Source organism: Phalacrocorax aristotelis, chromosome 14 (assembly GCF_949628215.1).
Source record: "Phalacrocorax aristotelis chromosome 14, bGulAri2.1, whole genome shotgun sequence".
Lineage (NCBI taxonomy): Eukaryota > Metazoa > Chordata > Aves > Suliformes > Phalacrocoracidae > Phalacrocorax > Phalacrocorax aristotelis.
Genome location: NC_134289.1, coordinates 4,902,593 through 4,919,654, shown reverse-complemented (window position 1 = coordinate 4,919,654; position 17,062 = coordinate 4,902,593). Strand labels below are relative to the sequence as shown.

The 17,062-nt window shown below is 42.6% G+C and overlaps 2 protein-coding genes across 4 annotated transcripts; both read left to right on the top strand.

Annotated features, from left to right (window-relative positions):
* The first annotated feature begins 375 nt into the window (after nt 1-375).
* On the top strand, nt 376-3,088 carry SRGN (serglycin). Its single transcript, XM_075109662.1, has 3 exons — nt 376-578; nt 2,411-2,558; nt 2,735-3,088. Exons 1-3 carry the CDS (start codon nt 488-490, stop codon nt 2,946-2,948), a joined length of 453 nt encoding a protein of 150 aa, XP_074965763.1. The 5' UTR covers nt 376-487; the 3' UTR covers nt 2,949-3,088.
* Nucleotides 3,089-3,470: 382 nt separating this feature from the next.
* On the top strand, nt 3,471-16,974 carry VPS26A (VPS26 retromer complex component A). Of its 3 annotated transcripts, none has more exons than XM_075109727.1 (9): nt 3,471-3,580; nt 6,803-6,952; nt 8,608-8,683; nt 11,141-11,297; nt 11,751-11,915; nt 12,390-12,496; nt 13,590-13,658; nt 14,222-14,364; nt 15,210-16,974. In XM_075109727.1, exons 4-9 carry the CDS (start codon nt 11,245-11,247, stop codon nt 15,321-15,323), a joined length of 651 nt encoding a protein of 216 aa, XP_074965828.1. In that variant the 5' UTR covers nt 3,471-3,580; nt 6,803-6,952; nt 8,608-8,683; nt 11,141-11,244; the 3' UTR covers nt 15,324-16,974. The 3 variants fall into 3 exon arrangements, with proteins under 3 accessions (XP_074965828.1, XP_074965827.1, XP_074965829.1); XM_075109726.1 differs by having other exon boundaries at nt 3,551-3,664; XM_075109728.1 differs by lacking the exon at nt 8,608-8,683 and having other exon boundaries at nt 3,561-3,664.
* Nucleotides 16,975-17,062: the final 88 nt, after the last annotated feature.

Genomic DNA, 17,062 nt, shown 5'->3' with positions numbered 1-17,062 from the left:
AGCTCCTAACCCTTGCAGTGGACTGACATGGGCTTAAGGCAGGGAAAATAGCTGCTGGTACCAACGCTAAAATGCAGTTGGGTGAAAATCAGGGGATACGAAGTGTTGCTTTTTGTCTCCAGATGAAACAGCAAACACCCCAGACCCCACTCAGCACTGGGCAGGCGCCGGGCAGGATTCACGCCTGGACCACAAGCTGCTGGCAGCACATGCCTTCAGCTGGGCTGGTTGGTCCCGGCTTTGCTTCTCTCCTTGGGCAAAACCGGAGACGAAGGCAGTGGGAATTCTGTTTTTGGAGTGATGAGGGCCGGGAGGCCAGAGCACCGGACTTTTTCTGTGCATGTGTCGCTCTCGTCAATCAGGAAGCGGTGACGCAGGTTATGGGTTGGGTTTGAGGTTTTGGAAACCTTTTCTAAAAGTCGATCTCCTCGCCCTGCCGTATTTCTGAAGTGTGAAGCCGTGGTGAAGGCTGGTGGCGAGCGGGGGGATGCCAGCCAAAATGCAGCTCCTTATCAGATGTAACGGGAGGATTTTCCTGGCTATTTGTTTAATCCTCTTTGTGGGATACACAGCACAAGGTAAAACGGGGCGGTTGTTCTCTCGGTAATCCTCTTTCTGGGCTATGCAGTATAGGCCAAGTAGGCAGCCCCCAAATTTTTCAGACTGACCTTCTTCTAGGGGTACTGAGATCTACTCAGAAAATCTGTTTTGCTAACGTTTTGTTTTCTGGATGGGGAATGGTAACAAAGATGCTTTTTGCTTTTGGAGCATTTCTGTGCCCCTTTCCCAGCCCCTAGGAGAAAAAGACTTCATAAAACAGATTGCTGTATGTGGGTATATTTTCAAAACATATATTTCAATATATTTTTTGATTTTAACCAGCCCTTTCGTAGTGGTCCGGTCATGTACTGTTATTCAGTTAGGTAGTTACGGACAGAGTATGTAACAGTTCCCATGTCATAACTATTACAGTCTACTTTCTTGTTGGGGCAGAAAAGGAAACTAGTTGTAAGTGTGAGGAAATTAAACGGTTTACTCGGTACAGTATTGCAACAGGCGGCACTAAAACAGCTAAAAGGAAACGTTGATTCATGATGACATGTACCCTGTGGATTTGTTTCTTGCAAGAATAAAGTGCTTTTCAAGCATGTAGAGTATAATTTGTCCCCAAAACAAGGCTGTGATAGCGATAGGCTTTCATTATGTATCTACCATTCAGAGATCTTTGAGAGACTATGGCCTGCTTTTTGTACGTTGTTTATTTGCAAATTATTCAGCTGCAGTTGTTTATTTTGTTGCTGCTGTTATTATTAAAAACCTTCTTAATAACTGCTACGAGAAGAAAACAAGTATGAAAAAGGAATGTGCTGTAAAAGAAACAGAAAATGATACCCATGAGATCTTTTTTCTCTTACAGAAGAGTGTAGGAGGTAGCTGAAAGTCATCTAGTACATTATGGAAATATATAGGGCAATAGAGAAGTGTAATTACAGAAAGATATTCCCAAGAAACCGAGAAAAAAATAGATAAAGTGCCACCAGGAGGAGAATACGCCAGGAGGTTTCAGAACAAATTAATTACATGAGACCAAGAGGAAGGACAAAATGCTGCTTTTTTTATCTTTACTATGCAATGATTATTTTCTCCTTTTGGTATTTTTTGGAGACCTGCTTTTCAGCGTCAGCCTTGATCAGGTGCCCAGGGGGCACCAGAATTGAGTCTGTGGGTTTACGTAACCCTGGGCTGTGTCTAGGAGACACCTGAACGGTCTCTCCTCTGGCAGCACACTCCAAGAGCCTGTGTAATCCCCAAATCTGCTCCCACAGCAGGTGGCTCTTGGCATGCCTTGAGTTTCTGACCACCCCACCAAAACTCATCCCACTGAACTCAAAGGGGCTGAGCTGAGGCACGCAAAGCCAAAGTGGAGTTGGCTCTGACCCTTGCTAAAGCCAAAAGAGAAAGGGAGGGCGCAGGAGCCACCTCTCCACTGGAGTGGCTTGTCCCCAGGAAATTTTGAGATACCTTCACCAGCTTTGGGGAGAGCTGCATGTGTTCAAGCCCACAGGTCCCCCATGGATGTGTCACGCACTGAGCTGGGGATGAGCCCTGCCGTGACGTCGGTGCGAGGCAGTGGTTTCCCACAGGATTTCCATTTCTAATTCCCGTGGACTTCCCGGTGCCATGCGTGAGACGTGCCTGACGTCTCTGATAGCAAGGATGTCACTTAGGATACCAGTAGCCATTTAAAAAATGTCTTCAGGGTTGATTTAGTTTTCAGCAGTTGAGCAATCAGGGCTACACAAATTACTTTCTTCCACGCCCTTAAGCTTTACTAGGTGCTCGTAAAGTTAATAGGTTCCGGTGAATAACGTCCTGGTTCCAGTGAATAACACACAGCTGATTCAAACAGGTGCTCCAGTGCAGAAGGCGAGGTACAAGCGAGTGAGATGCCGACCTGACGCCTGGTCCGCTAACTGCATTGAAGAGAAGGGGCCCTCGTTTTACATGCCCACCAGTGGAGCCAACAGGATCCTTCCTCCCATGGCAGACCCGTCCCTGTAAGTTCATTTGCTGCACATTCGCCATTAATGCCAGCACCCGAAAATGTCCGGCATTCCCATCTCAACAGTCCTGTGGCTCACCCATGGGAATGTGAGGCTTCAGAGTGTTCACTTAAGAGATAATAAACAAAATGATAAATTTGGAATAAACTAGCTGCCACTCTGTGTTTCAGGATGAAGAGATACCAGGAGCTGGGTGACATATTCCCGCTCTCGGATGAGGAGTCTGGCTCCGGGTCTGACGCCGCAGTGGAAGCAGAGCCAGCCTCTGGGTCGGGGCTTGGTGATGGCAATGGCTTCTCCGAGGCGAAGCTGCCTGCCTTCCTGGCGGGCCCGCGGGGCAGCGAGCTGAAGCAAAAGCTAACGGAGGAGGATTTGCTGCTGTAGGGCTGGAGATGTGTGCCTGCTCGTGATGGTGGCGGCTTCCCTCGCCTCCTGCGACCCTTCCCCGCTGCCTGACCCGACGTGGCGATGGCCACGGAGCGGTTTTAAACCAACTCCAAGTCAATAAAAACTTTGCCTTATGATTTTTATTGCTTTCAGTCACTAAAAAAAAAAAATCTGTGTTCAGTCAGAACTTGCTCTTTGCTTTTTGCGGGTGGGGCAACCGTCCCAGTCAGGGGAAAACAGGTTCTGGGGGCCCTGCCAAATCTGCGTGGATGTTATCGTGCTCCAGGGATAATAGATTAAAATTCTTTGTGCGGTGGGAGTCGCCTGCGCTTTTACAAAACTCAGTTAAGGGCGTAAAATCCCCCCGAGTGGCTGCCTCGCACCTCCTTGCTCTCGCTTCCCTAAAAAAACCCCACAAAATATTGCTTGTTTTGGGATCACGACCGCTATTTTGTGTCAGACAGCCCCTCCCCGCGGAGACACCTCCCGCCCGCCAGGCGGCGCCCTCTCGTCGCGGCGCGCATGCGCCGGCCCTCGGCGGGCGCGGGGCAATCGGTGGCGGCGGCAGCGGGAAGGCGGAGGGAAGGGGAGGAGGTCACGTGCGGCGGGGGGGCGTGGCGTGCCGTAAGGTCACATGACAGGGGCGCGGGCCGGGGCGGCTGCTGTTGGTGGCGCGCGGGGCGGGAGTGGGCCGCGGAGGGGCACGCGCCATGGTGAGTACGGGGGCGGGGGGAGCGGCCGGTACCGCGCCGTTACTCGGGCCGTTACCCGCTAACCGCTGCGCCGTGCGCGGCCGCCGCCTGAGGCGACAGCGGCGGTCTGGGCCGGGCGGTGCCCCTTTCCTTCCTCCTTCCCTCCCTCCTTCGCCACCTGTGGCTCCGGGCTGAGCCACTCCGCCGGGCGCGGTGTGCCCGCCGGTGCCGCCGGTTGTCCTTCTCACCCCTCGGCCCGGCCGCGGAGCTCCCGGTGGTACCGCCACCGGCGGCCTGCGCCACGCAGCCGCGCTGGTCCCGCCGCCCGCCTCGCCCCGAGCTGCGGGCGGGCCTGGCGGCCTCCCCACGGGGGGTGGGCAGGGGGGGGAGCTGGCAAAGCAGCGGGGGGTGGAAAGCAAAGCTTTGGTCTGTTTGTTTTTTTAATATATATAATTTATGGATTAAGGCTTGGGCTGTTCCCCCGCTTCTCCTTCGTGCAAACATGCCAATACGGGGTAGAGTCACGAAACTTGGCTTCCATGTTTCCTACCCGGCTGCTGCCGGGGGGCGCTTTGAGAGTGCATGTGATAGTCCTGCAAACATCAGGAAATCCTTCGGCAGCCCCGTAAGGCAGCGGTTAAAATGACAGCAGCTGGTAGTAATTCTTCAGGGCTGGGGAAATAGCAGCCACTTTGTGCTTAGCAGGCTTAGCCTAGGTGAAGTGCTTGGTGTGCCATCCTGTACGGATTTAAAAAAAAAGATATATTTTAAAGAATCAGCTAGATCAACGTGCTTCAGGTTTTTGAAGCGCATGGATTCCTTCTGTCCCTATATCCCTTGGATATGCAAAATCTTTTTAGGGCTCCGTGTGGAGCTGAGGCTGGGGTTTCTGCACCGTTTATCAGCTGCTGGGAGTTCTGCAAGTCCTGTAGCACATCTATAACACACAAGGACCAAATGCAGATTGATTTCAGTCCTGATGTAGCAAAATCTTAAGCATCTGTCTTTTGCAAGAAATCAAGAACATAGGCTAGCGTTTGGCCAGCTTCTGAAAACCTTAGTTCTCTCTTCATTTTCTTAAGCTGTAATGTAATAAGCCATATGATGGCTTCTTAAAGTACTTCTTGTTTCGCATAGTTTCACCATAGCGGTATCTCCGATAGCAGCTGGAGGGGATACCAGCTGTTGATTCCTTTATTCCTTATATTCCTGTCCTCTCTGGGTGAGATCATGACTAATCTCGAAGGGGTAGAGCTGAAATATTCATATGCAGTGTCTTGAAGTGATGTGTTGTCAACGCTAGTTTTGGCTGACTGCGTTAAACCGATGGTACAGCTTCATAATTTGGAAGACACTGTGAGACCATCTTGTATAATGTTTTTTTAAAGGTAATGTGCTTCCTTGTTTGCTGGGGGGATGGGAGGGAGAAGTGTAAGGCTAATCTGGAGAACGAATGCAGAATTTCTGAGGAGAAAAATATACGGGCATGCCCAAAAGTAGTCTGTGTAACAGTTTAAAATGGTCTAAAGATTTGGAATTCTTGTTGAAATGTTCTTTGTTCTCTCTCCCCCGTTCCCCAGGAACCAAAAATCAAGAATGGTTCTAGTGTGCAGTCATTAAAAAAAAAAGTTTTATTTCTTGTTTCAGCAATTAATGTGAATACGTGCTTGGCAGAGACTTGGAGCACCATTTGGTGTTAGTTTGACCACGTTGTTTGTCATCTGCCTCTTCTTTTCTGTGAGAATGTGAAGTAGATGCAGCTAGGTTTCAGTTAGTTACACACATCTTTGTGGAATGAACTAGGGATGCTTGCTATCTGAACAAATACAAAGCTGGTTTAGTCTTGTTTTATTGCTCAAAATTGCACCGTGTCTTTGCTTGACTTGTAGGACTAAGCCGAAGGGCACTCAGCGTACCTCCTGCTAGGGAGCAGCATTCAGATCAAACTTTCTTTTAGACTTTGTTATTAATGCTACATTTCAAACCTCAGGTCCCCAGAATGTCTTGAAATGTATTCTTACTCAATTTCTGAGATTAAATTGGTGAAGTGGGAATGACTCTTTCATGTATACCAAATGCATCTAGTTGTAGCAGATGCTCTCGTTTGAGAACATAGTGTAATTTCTCCCCAAAACCCCCAAATCACACTGAATTAGTGAAGTGTTGACTGCTTTAGTACATCAAAGCAGATTAGTGCCTGATTCTTAGGAGAAAATGTGGGCTTTTGTACTAATCTTGTTGAGTTTCCCATAGAGCTGCTAATGTGTTTTGCAGCTTCTTGTAAGAAATGTTTGTGCAAGGTCAAAGGATGGCCTGTTGTGATTTCTTCTGTTTGGTGCCGGTCAAGAGCTCATTCCTATGGAATGCTGTTACAAGGTGGAGCAGTATTGCGGGTAAACTTGTAACATCCACCTGATCTGATGGCAGAGTTGTGTAGCTAATGCAGGTGGGATGAAGAACCACTGCCCTCGAACCTGCTAGTGCTTCCTTCGTTTGCTAAGAGAAATATGGGGCATAGGAAGAGGCAGCTAATGGAAGTCCTTATTCCCCTTTGCCAACCCGGGGATGCTTTACGCCTTGTAGTATATCCCCTCTTGTTGTTTCTTTTCACTCTACTTTGCTCTGTTACTCTTGGTGCTTCTGATCATCCTTGTACTGCTGTTTATGCCGGAAGTTATAGTGGGTATAAAGCAGTATGTAGCTTTTGGCATAGTATCTGAAATCCTAAACCAGATGAAATAAATTTCTTAAAAAGATTCTTTTTTGCACTGTGGCTTAAAAATGATTAATTTTTTAAAAGTGAAATCAGTGATTGGAAACTGCAGTGACAGAAACCAAAGTTGTGTTTGCAACAGTAACATTTTAAATATTTGTTAGCATTTCAGTGTACTAGTAGTAATGGCAATTATGCTGTGTACTTTTTTATTAACGTTATATTTTCTAAGAGCTGTCGCTGCTTGTTACTGACCTGATTTCCATTATTTGCTAGATGAACAGCTGTCTTTTGTCATCGCTGTTTCTTGGGTCTCTAACGGCTTTGTAACTTCATGGGAGCTCAAATGTTTTTTCCCCAATGTATAGTGTACAGCTGCAAGTAAATACCACATTTAAAATGGAGTGTCCGCTGTGTAGTAACTTATCTAATTCTTGTTATTCCAGAGTTTTCTTGGAGGCTTTTTTGGTCCTGGTTGCGAGATTGATGTTATTCTTAATGATGCTGACACACGAAAAACGGCAGAAATCAAAACAGAAGATGGTAAAGTAGAAAAGCATTTTCTCTTCTATGATGGAGAATCTGTTTTGGGAAAGGTAATATTTTTTTAAGGTTGCTATTAATTACTGTACTGATCCTGGCATGCAGATGCATATAGGAAGTTAAATGAAAACTGATACAAGCAAGAGCTGTAATTTCAGTGTTTTCCTATATACAGTCTTTTTAACCATAGTCATTCAGGCAACTGCAAAAATGGAACGTTCTAAACAGTAGCTTTTTATTTGTTTCTGGTCATCTTGTATTTATGACTATGCTTTTTGTGCAACTGTGTGAAATCCTGTTGTTGCTTCTGATGAGAAAACTGTCCCAAACAGGATCCCCCTGCTTCTCCTTCCCCTTGAACTCCAAAATGCACAGTGTGACATGTGTAACAGTATTTTTTGGCTGGTGTAGCCAACCTGCTTTGCATACCCTGAAGCTAAGCCTCATGTTTCGTGCCCTGCAGTGGCTCATGGAATTGCATCGGACGAGCAACATATTGAGTTCAACTGGCTGCTGAGTCAACAAGAGTTTTTCTTGTTGGGGGGGAAAAAAAAAATTGAGATTGCCAGAGGGATTCCTCTACTTTTAGTATTGCACCTAGGAACTCCTTGCCATCACTCTGGTTTTACTGGAGCCATTCTCATTCTCTGAATATTTCTGTTATGATTTGCTTTTTCTTCAAGAAATGTGAGCCAGGTACTGGGTTCTGAGATTGACTTCTAAATACCTACTTGGATCTTGACTGACCTATTGTCACTTGGTATCTTCCTGCTCTTAAGATACCTTTCTGTGCTGAGATGGTGGTTCTCTAGAAAGACTCTGTCATGGATGTGAAACTCTGACAAGATGGGCCTCAAACTCAGGAAACTGAAGGAACTAGCATTCGTATGTTCTGTGGCCTGAGCACTTCTTGCAATGCCTGAGAGGTGCCTGATGAGGTTGTTTTTTGAGTTTTTGAAGAGTTTTCAAGTGGTTTCCTTCCTGTTCAGATATCAGTGATGTACTGGATTTTAAGATACAGGAATTCCTCTAGTCATTGCTACCTCATAAGTAAACTATATATGCTTAATATTTACATGTTTCCATAGAAAGTCACCTTATGGAAAGTTTTCTAGTGAGGCAAGGTCTGATAGTGAGACTCAAATTCACAAATGCAAATCTTGATAGTAGGTTTCAATATCTGTTATTTTTTCATTAACTTCTCTAACACCAATACTTAGCCATCTGCTGAGGAAGGGACTGAAGTTCATTTGACTTGAAAGGAATGCATCTCGTGGCAGGTCTTTTTTGGACTTCCAAATGTGACTGTCAGAAGATGCTTTGAAGCTCTCTGTCTTCAAAGATGGCAAGAGGATCATGACTGACTTATGCAAACTCTACTGAAGCTCTGGCTTAGATTCTTTATTTTGGGACTTGAAAGTTTCAAGCTTACTTATGAAATTCAGTCTCGTGGATGATTAGATTTTTCTTAAATGCTTTAGTGGCACATGGATAATGCTTAATTTCATAATCAGCTGTTTGATTTGGTTGCCTTCAAGCTCAGACAGTGCTTTTGACAAGAAGTCTCAGTTTTCATCGGCATGTAGTAATGTACTTCCCTTTTTACTAAGGTCATGTATTGTTGAAAATTTTTAATTTGTTGAAAATTTTTAATTTTAATGTTGAAAATTGTTGAAAAGTTTAACTGGTGGTTTTCTTGCCTTGGTAGGTGAACATCTCCTTTAAGCAGCATGGGAAGAGACTAGAGCACCAAGGAATTAGAATTGAATTTGTAGGACAAATTGGTGAGTTTTAAAGCTATAAAAGGGGTGTTAGGTGTGTGTGGTTTATGGAACTTTGCACTTGTTACTGTCAGCAGTTTGCCTCAGACATTGCAACTTGATCGAGTTAGTGCCGAAGGAAGATTAATAACCTACTTGTTTTAATGTAAGTGATGTACTGATTTGTGCTAGTCAGACAATTGTTGGGAGGGAAGATGAGTACAAGTGAGGGAGAACTGGGATGCCGAGTATTCCATCCGTCTCAGCCCAGTTAAGAGTTTGAGAACCACTAGAGATTTCTTAAAAACTAGACTTGTGACCATGGTACAAATGGCTTCAGCTTCATACATTTCAAACTATTAATTTTTAACTTAAACAGAGTCTTCCCTCTGACTATAACTGATAAATGACCCTGATGAAAAAAGCAAAATCACAGCACTGGATTTTTTTTTTTTTCTGCTTGTGCCTTTTTTGCCTGTATTTAAGGTTCCAAGCCAAAACATCAGGTGTAGCTACTGTGCCAGATTTCTTGCTTCTTAAGAGACATTTAACCTACCTTAATTCTGGCTCTGAAAGAGAAGCCTAGGAAAAAAATGATGGGGCAGCCTACAGGAAAACACTTCTAAAATAATTTTTTTGGTGGTTGGTTTTTGAAAACATAGTTTTTTACTATTAATGTAAAATACTGTTGAAGCTTCAGAGGATCTCTGTGCTTTTTAGCAAGATAATGTGGTATCAAAGTTAAAAATGTAATTTTCCTACAACTGTATCTAAGTCTGGTTAGATTTGAACTACGAAGAATCTTGGTCACATCTAACTTCTTACTACTCGAGGTAACTAACCTCTGTACCCTTAGGGGCTGATGCTAAAATTCCTTCCTTCTGCTAGAGGGCTGCTTGCATTATTGTCCCCTTTACAAGGAAATCTTCAAGTTTCAGCCTCATAAAATTGACTTTGATTGGAATTTCACAAATTCTGTATTCCTGATCAGTCAGTAGGCTCCAGTACTCTGTCTGAACTGTTATGTAGCAGGTATGACAGAGTGCTTTATGTTTTGAGGTTTTGATCAGTGGGGCTCTAAAAGGGAACTTTGAGAATAAAGCAGCAGTGTGATGGGAATGAGGTATTTGGAGGTAGGGAAAAACTAGAACTTGCATATGTCAACTTCATTTAGTCGGTCCTCTAGTAGCTGTACAGGCTGTGCTTCATCTACTTTGCATAAATTTTGATCTCTGAATTACTTTAATTTGATGTAGTATTTCTTGAATTTTGTGTGTTTCTGGGTCTTTTTGTGCTGGCGTTTAGAAATCCTCAGTTATGCAGAAGTGGTTTAAGCTACTGCTTTTTATACTTGTCCATGCTTTCTTGCATCCTTTCAGGTTTTAATACAATAATACAAAAAGCATCCCGGTAGTGTGATCTGTCTCTGCACTGCTTGGAGACTAGCTCCAGCTGCATGTCAAAGACTTGCTTTAAATCCGATCTTCGGAGTACAACTTTTCTGACTGGCACAAGTAGTATTGGATATGCAATAGTAAATAAACTTTTTATTATAGAAATGCTTGTTATAGCAAACAAAGTATACCCTAGATAATTTGTAGTCATATTAGAAAATAAGCAGTTACTAGTTAGTGTCAGTTTTTACCAAAGTGGCAATGATAAACTGTGGAATTGGTGTGTTTAGTTCATTTTTTCTCTTCTGAAAAGCTTCAGAAGAAAAACCAGCTACCACTAATGTCCTTAGCTGATATTTTTGGTTGTGAATTGTAGAGAAGCTTATTTTTATATACTAAAGTGTGTGTTTGTTTTTTTTATGGTAATGTTAGCTTTTTCTAACTTTCTAAGTTTTTATCTTGGTGAGAATTGTATGACATAGATCTAGGGATGCATAATGACAACACTAGTCTGGGGACAGGAGATGCCGTTGCCGCAAAACTGGTGTGTCTATGCATATGTATTAAGAACTTGTTTCCAAATGACTGACTTAGACCAGTGGTCATGATAAGCCATTTGATTGTAGACTAGTAATAATAATAAACCGTATAGGTGGTGTTGATTTTCGGGATACCAGTTGGGATTGCTGGCCTGTCCCGGATAAGCCAGGCTTGATGTTGCGTAGAGTTTTGTCCCTTCAGCAATAAATGCTGGAAGCCAAACTCGGGCAATGCTAATTACAGAGAGTGCAAGGCAAGAAGTACGTATTAAAGCTAGCTAAGCTGTCATTAAAAAAAGATGCTGTGCTAGTGAAGCTTCAAATTTGTGTTGTGTTTATTGCAGTTAGCTCTTTCGGAATGCTTACTGTAGGTTGCTGAAACTGAAGATAACTTTGAAAAACTGGATAAAACATCTGGTCAAATATGTGTAACTTAAATGAAATTGCTTCTGTTGTCCTCTTCCACCTGCTTCTGCCAAACTAGAGACAGTTCTGTTTGCTAAAAACAAACACTGAAACATGTTTTCCTTTAACTTCCTCAACTTTAGAGCTCTTCAATGACAAAAGCAATACTCATGAATTTGTAAACTTAGTGAAAGAACTGGCCTTACCTGGAGAACTGACCCAGAACAGAAGCTATGACTTTGAATTCATGCAGGTTGAAAAGCCATACGAATCCTACATTGGTGCCAATGTCAAACTGAGGTTTGTAACAGTTAAGCCTTCTCTCCCCTGTACCCCTGCAGCAAATGCAATTTAGCAATTATGCTGTCCCCTTCCCCTGCTTCCTCCTTTTGGATTTCAAATCAGACATGTAACAGCCAGTAGCTAGTGTGCCTTGATTGGAGTTGTTGAGATCCTGTTATAATGTATGCTTTTCTACTTTATTTGGAACTGCTCTGTGTTGTTTGGGTAGATAAAATTCTTTCTGTTTAATCGAGTGAAAACAGTCCATGCCTCTCCTTTAAAAAAACCCCAAACACAGCCAATCAACCCCTGCTCCACATTTCCACCTATATTTTGTAGTCTTATTCTTTTCTGCTTAGTCTTAAGCGAATGTACTTTTGTCTTTCAAAGAGTACCTGTACTGCAGAACATAAGGGCTTTTACTTATGCAAATCTGAATAATTATGGCTAACTTGGTGGCTTTCTTCCTAGGTATTTTCTAAAAGTGACAATAGTGAGACGGCTGTCAGACTTGGTGAAAGAATATGATCTGATTGTTCATCAGCTTGCTACATACCCAGATGTAAATAACTCCATTAAAATGGAAGTAGGCATTGAAGACTGCCTTCATATAGAGTTTGAATACAATAAGTCAAAGTAAGTGTCACTTAGCACAAAACATGTTCAGGTAAATATCTCGGGATAAAAAGGTAGAGTGTGTAATATTTGATGAACAACTTGGCATGTGGTGACTTAAAATGTAAAGCAATATATTCGATGATTATTTTATTGAGCTGTTTGGTTACTAATTACACAATGGCCTCTCTTTGAAGAATACTTGACTGTTCTGCCTTCAGTACTAATAGGAAGGTCACTAGCAAATATTTTATACTTGATTTCTGCATTTAATCTTTTTGCATATGACTACAGTATTTTACTAATAGTGCAGTGATGGAAAGGTGCTAATTGCTCTGGTCTGGCTGAGATGCTTAGCTCAGTGGGGAAGCAAGCTCTGCGTAATAACAGTCCAGATAAGGTGGTAACTGCCTGTATAACTTGTTTTCAAGAAGGTGTAAAAATTTGTCTTTATTCTATAATGAACATCCCCCTCCCCGTTCTGTTCTTTTAAAGGTATCACTTAAAGGATGTGATTGTTGGAAAAATTTATTTCCTCTTAGTGAGAATAAAAATTCAGCACATGGAGCTGCAGCTGATCAAAAAGGAGATTACTGGAATTGGTAAGAGAAACAAAGTCCAAAAGAAATGGCAGCCTGGTACGGCAGTTAAGCCTTATGCAGACCTGGAGAGTGAAGTCAATAGTTGCAGCTTTGGCTAAACTGGGGCTCCATGTGCTTCTTTCTCACTGGTGTTTGACTATCATCTGCATTTTGTGCTTTGGTAATTATACTTAGTAGTCAACATTACCTAAGGTCTGTGGCACTGTTCTGGGCTTGTGAATGTTGGGCTAGCTTCACAAACATGACCCATAGTTAATGAAACTCAGGCGTAAATATGCAGCAGCTTAAGCAGCCTTGATAGATAATGAACAAGGGGAAAGGTGTAAAATACATCCTGATGACGCCCTTGCTTCTGCTGATATTAGCTGGGAAAGTGGTCTTGGTAAAGATTAGCATGAGCCTCTCATGTTTTAGAAATGTCATTTTTAGTCAGCCTAAAACGGGTATGATGGAAATATTAAGAGGCTTTGAAGCAGAAACAGATTAATTATTGCAGCTCAGGCTTGCACACCCTTGAACTAGGAAGGCAGTAAGAGCTTGTGGCTCATGACTTCAGTCCCCTGTGGCTGGAGCCCTAGTGAGCTGCTTGTGTGGAGAATGAGAAAGCCTCCATAGCAACAGAGGAAGGGCAGAAAACACTATTGTTGGCTTTTGTGGCTAAATTAAGTACTCTGGCTTCTTCATCCTGGGCTCTGGACAAAAGTGTCTCCTGTGCTGGGTGATAACCCTTCGGGTTTCTAGTCTGATCACGGCCTAAGATATCAGTCGCTAGCACTGCCCACCAAACAGAACTGTTGCACAAGACCTACCCTGCATGCTTGTTCTTTGTTTGAAGCCCACGTATCCAGGGCTCCTTTGAAGCACTGGCTACTGCCTCTTCTGTGTCAGTGTGAGGAGGAGAGAGTAAGAAAGAGATGCTGTGCCTGGGGAGAGGGTTTTGCTTGCTTTAGCTGTGTGTAACTTATACGCAAGACAAAAGCAAAAAATGTGGTTTAATGTAATTTAAATGCTGCAGAACAGAAATTGCTGTGATAAAGCTTTGTAAATGTTTAAAACTGAAGCACGTGTTCTCACAGAAAAATTGTTTTACCAGGACCCAGTACCACAACAGAGACTGAAACCATTGCAAAGTATGAAATAATGGATGGTGCACCAGTTAAAGGTAAATAACTGCTTGTTTTAAATGGTAAGCATTTCTGAGTTAAAACTGCATTTAAAAAAAATCTGGGGGAGAGCAGGTGACTTTTACAGATTTTTTTTTTTTTTTTTTTGAGTAACCACACTTCTGCTTAGGTTGCTGAAATGATAGTGGATTTTCCTATTCAATGCAGATATTTTCATTGACTTCAGGCATTTCACTTGGGATCCTAGTAATTCTTACCCTTTGTTTACCGTTGGAAATTCTACAATCCTTTTATCACTTTGGTTCAAACCTGACTCCATGGTGTAGACCAGTTCTAGAGAGTTCAAGATACTGATCCTTCTGTCTTGCCTGGCTACCATGCTTCCACTGAGAAAGTGTTCCCACTTTTGCTTTCACACACCTCTGTGCTCAGTGTCTGTGGTGTTTTTTATTTTTTATTTATTTTATTTTTGTCTTTTTTTTTTTAAACCAAGGAAGGGGCACAGACAGTGCTTGGGAAACTGCCTTTGTTTTGCATGTCTTGTGATACTGCATTAGTGACATCCAGTTTTACGGAACTAACTGAAGCTTTCTTTTTTAAGGTGAATCAATTCCTATCAGACTGTTCTTGGCAGGCTATGACCCAACTCCAACAATGAGGGATGTGAACAAGAAATTTTCAGTGAGGTACTTCTTAAATCTAGTGCTCGTGGATGAAGAAGACAGGCGGTACTTCAAACAACAGGTATGGTCAGTCTTGTTGCAGAACTGTCTGCACTGTTGTGCATGCTGCCTTGAATGTTCAACACATTAGAAGCCACTTGTGCTTCATGTATGGCTTAAGCTTTTCTGCGGGTGAGCACCTTGGAGACTGTATAGAAAATGTTAACTTGCAAAAAGGAGCCAAGGGGATGATAGGTGCTATTTCAGCAAGGATAGGATGCTCAGTGCCACAGAACAACCTTGCGTTGCAAATACCCAGACAAAACACTTCGTGGGTAAAAATGAGCTACAGGTGCATTTGCTTGCTTGCAGATAGATTCCCCTCCCAGCATTAGCCCATGTTAATAATTGCAAAATCATAATAAGGGGCAAGACATTTGACTGAAAATGTAACAAAAGGTGAGAATGTGCTGAGGAAAGGAATAGTGAAGAGGGTCACTGGAATGAAGTTATGTGAATTAGATCAGAATCTTCCTCCTAAAGAATAGACAAGGCAATATAATTAAATATGGAAAACAAAAGGTAGGTTGAGCATACAACAGCTATGATGGGCTTTGGATTTTGAGAAAAGAAAAATTTCTTGGACCTTTTAATACCATTAAAGTGGGGATTAGAGCTGTTAAGGAAGAGGTGACTGCTCAAGATTGATAAAGGTAAGTGTTCAGGCAGTAACTAACTATGTGTCATGTTTCTGTTACCTTCCATATGTACTGCACTGTTCTGTAAGTAATGGGGATGCAGAGTTTTTTTTGTGGTTTGGTTTCTTCCCCCCCCCCCCCAATCTTTGCCTATCAGGAGCTTAAGATACTTCATTTTGCTGGCTTAATGGTAAATGGTGGTTTCAAAGGTGTTTGCTTCCTCAAATAGGAAATAATTTTATGGAGGAAAGCTCCCGAGAAGCTGAGGAAACAACGAATAAACTTTCACCAGCGATTTGAATCTCCAGAATCACAAGCATCTGCTGAGCAACCTGAAATGTGAACTGGTATAAGGTGAAAAACTTTGATGCTTCAGCGGGTTAAAGACGGCAGCAGCCTGTGGGAAAAGAAGGCCAGAATTTCCATTACAACTGTCTTCCTTCATCTTGCAGTGCTGCATTTACCATACTACTAAAGCATTCTTCAGTTAAGCATTCAAGTATGTATATACATTTAAAATAAAGTGCTTTCTCAAACACTGGAACTTTCTTAAGCTACTATTTTATACTGCACATTTACTTTTATTTGATAATGTTATATGCACTTGGATATGTGTAAGCTTAATTCTAGTTATTTCCATGCATGGCAGGCTGGTATATTTGATTTTTGCTGATCACCTATACAGTGTAGACTAAAGCACTTCCCTCCTCCATGTTGTTTATTGCATGTTTCTTTCCAATGTTGCTTATTTGCATTTGTTTTGTTTTGAAACTACAGTAAAACACAATTGACTAAATCACACTAAAAATTGAAGTTTACAGTGAATTTGTCCTGAGACTTCTAATTAGTATGTTGGACAGGGTTTAACTGAAAACACATGTGTATGTACTGTGACTATGATAACTCTGGAGCCTTCAGACACCTTATAAAGTTTTTGAAGAAGCTTTCAGTCTGTCAGTAGCAAAGAATGTTAGGAAGCATCTTTGCCCTACCTCCCCCAATTCTCTCTCTACCATATTTCTCTAAGCCTTCTATGTGAGCCACTCCTGACTTTTAGGGGTTCCTTGCCCAGTAACTAGTGACTGTAGGGATGTTGTCATGATTTCACCTTCAGGTGGTGAGCAGGTGAGCATTTGAACAGAGTTGTTATCTCTTATTGATGAAATAAATGCTGGTACCATTGATTATTTTGCAAATACACAAAACTCTGGTCCCTTCTGGCTTCGTGCTTCCACTGTCTTCACAGTTTGTCTCCTCACTGTCCTGACAGGAGAGGCAAAATCTCCTCAAAGGAGAATCTTCCTCCTAGTCTGTCTGGGCCTGTGATGAGGGCAAACAAGCTTTTTGTGGTCTTCTGGAAAGGTGTTTTGAAGCCAGGTGAGCCTTAAAACCATTAGAAGCTTGTCTGGCACAGCAGATCATTTGTCTTAATCATCTCATATGCATTCAGTGTTTGAAGAAATAGCTTAAAAGAGTTAGCCTTCATCTACTCACAACTGAGCATGCAGTCTGTTACCAGACTTGTGGCTTGGGCATAAAATGAAGCCTGCTGCGTGGAAGGCTACTTGCGCTTGTAGTTCACTTGGCCTTCAAACCAAGACTTCTCGACTCCAGTGCAAGTGTCATTGGTAATCTTACTTTATGAGTAAGTAAATAATCAAATTACATTTCTGTAAGAACTGTTTTATTACTGTGGTACTTTGATAAAGCAGACAACGCCTCTGTGTACTTTATGGTAGGATACTTCTAACATGGATATCCTTGAACGAGAGCAAATTTAACTCCCTCATGTAAGTGCCTGTTCAGAAATTTAAAAAAACGAAGTAAAAAGCCAAATATTTTCATGGTCACTTGCATGTTGTAACCTGGAAGTGATTCTAAGAGATGTTGAAGATTTGATTGTATTTAACCAGCCTCAGGTTGTGCAACTATGTATAATAAACGGGAATCATACTGAGCTGCTCTTTTAATTAAAACAGCTGTATTCTCACTAACATCTGCGTCGCCTCCTTGATCGCCTCAGCCCTTTGGCGGCGCCACAGCGAGGGAGGCGCGAGGATGAGGGCGGCACCGCGCATGCGG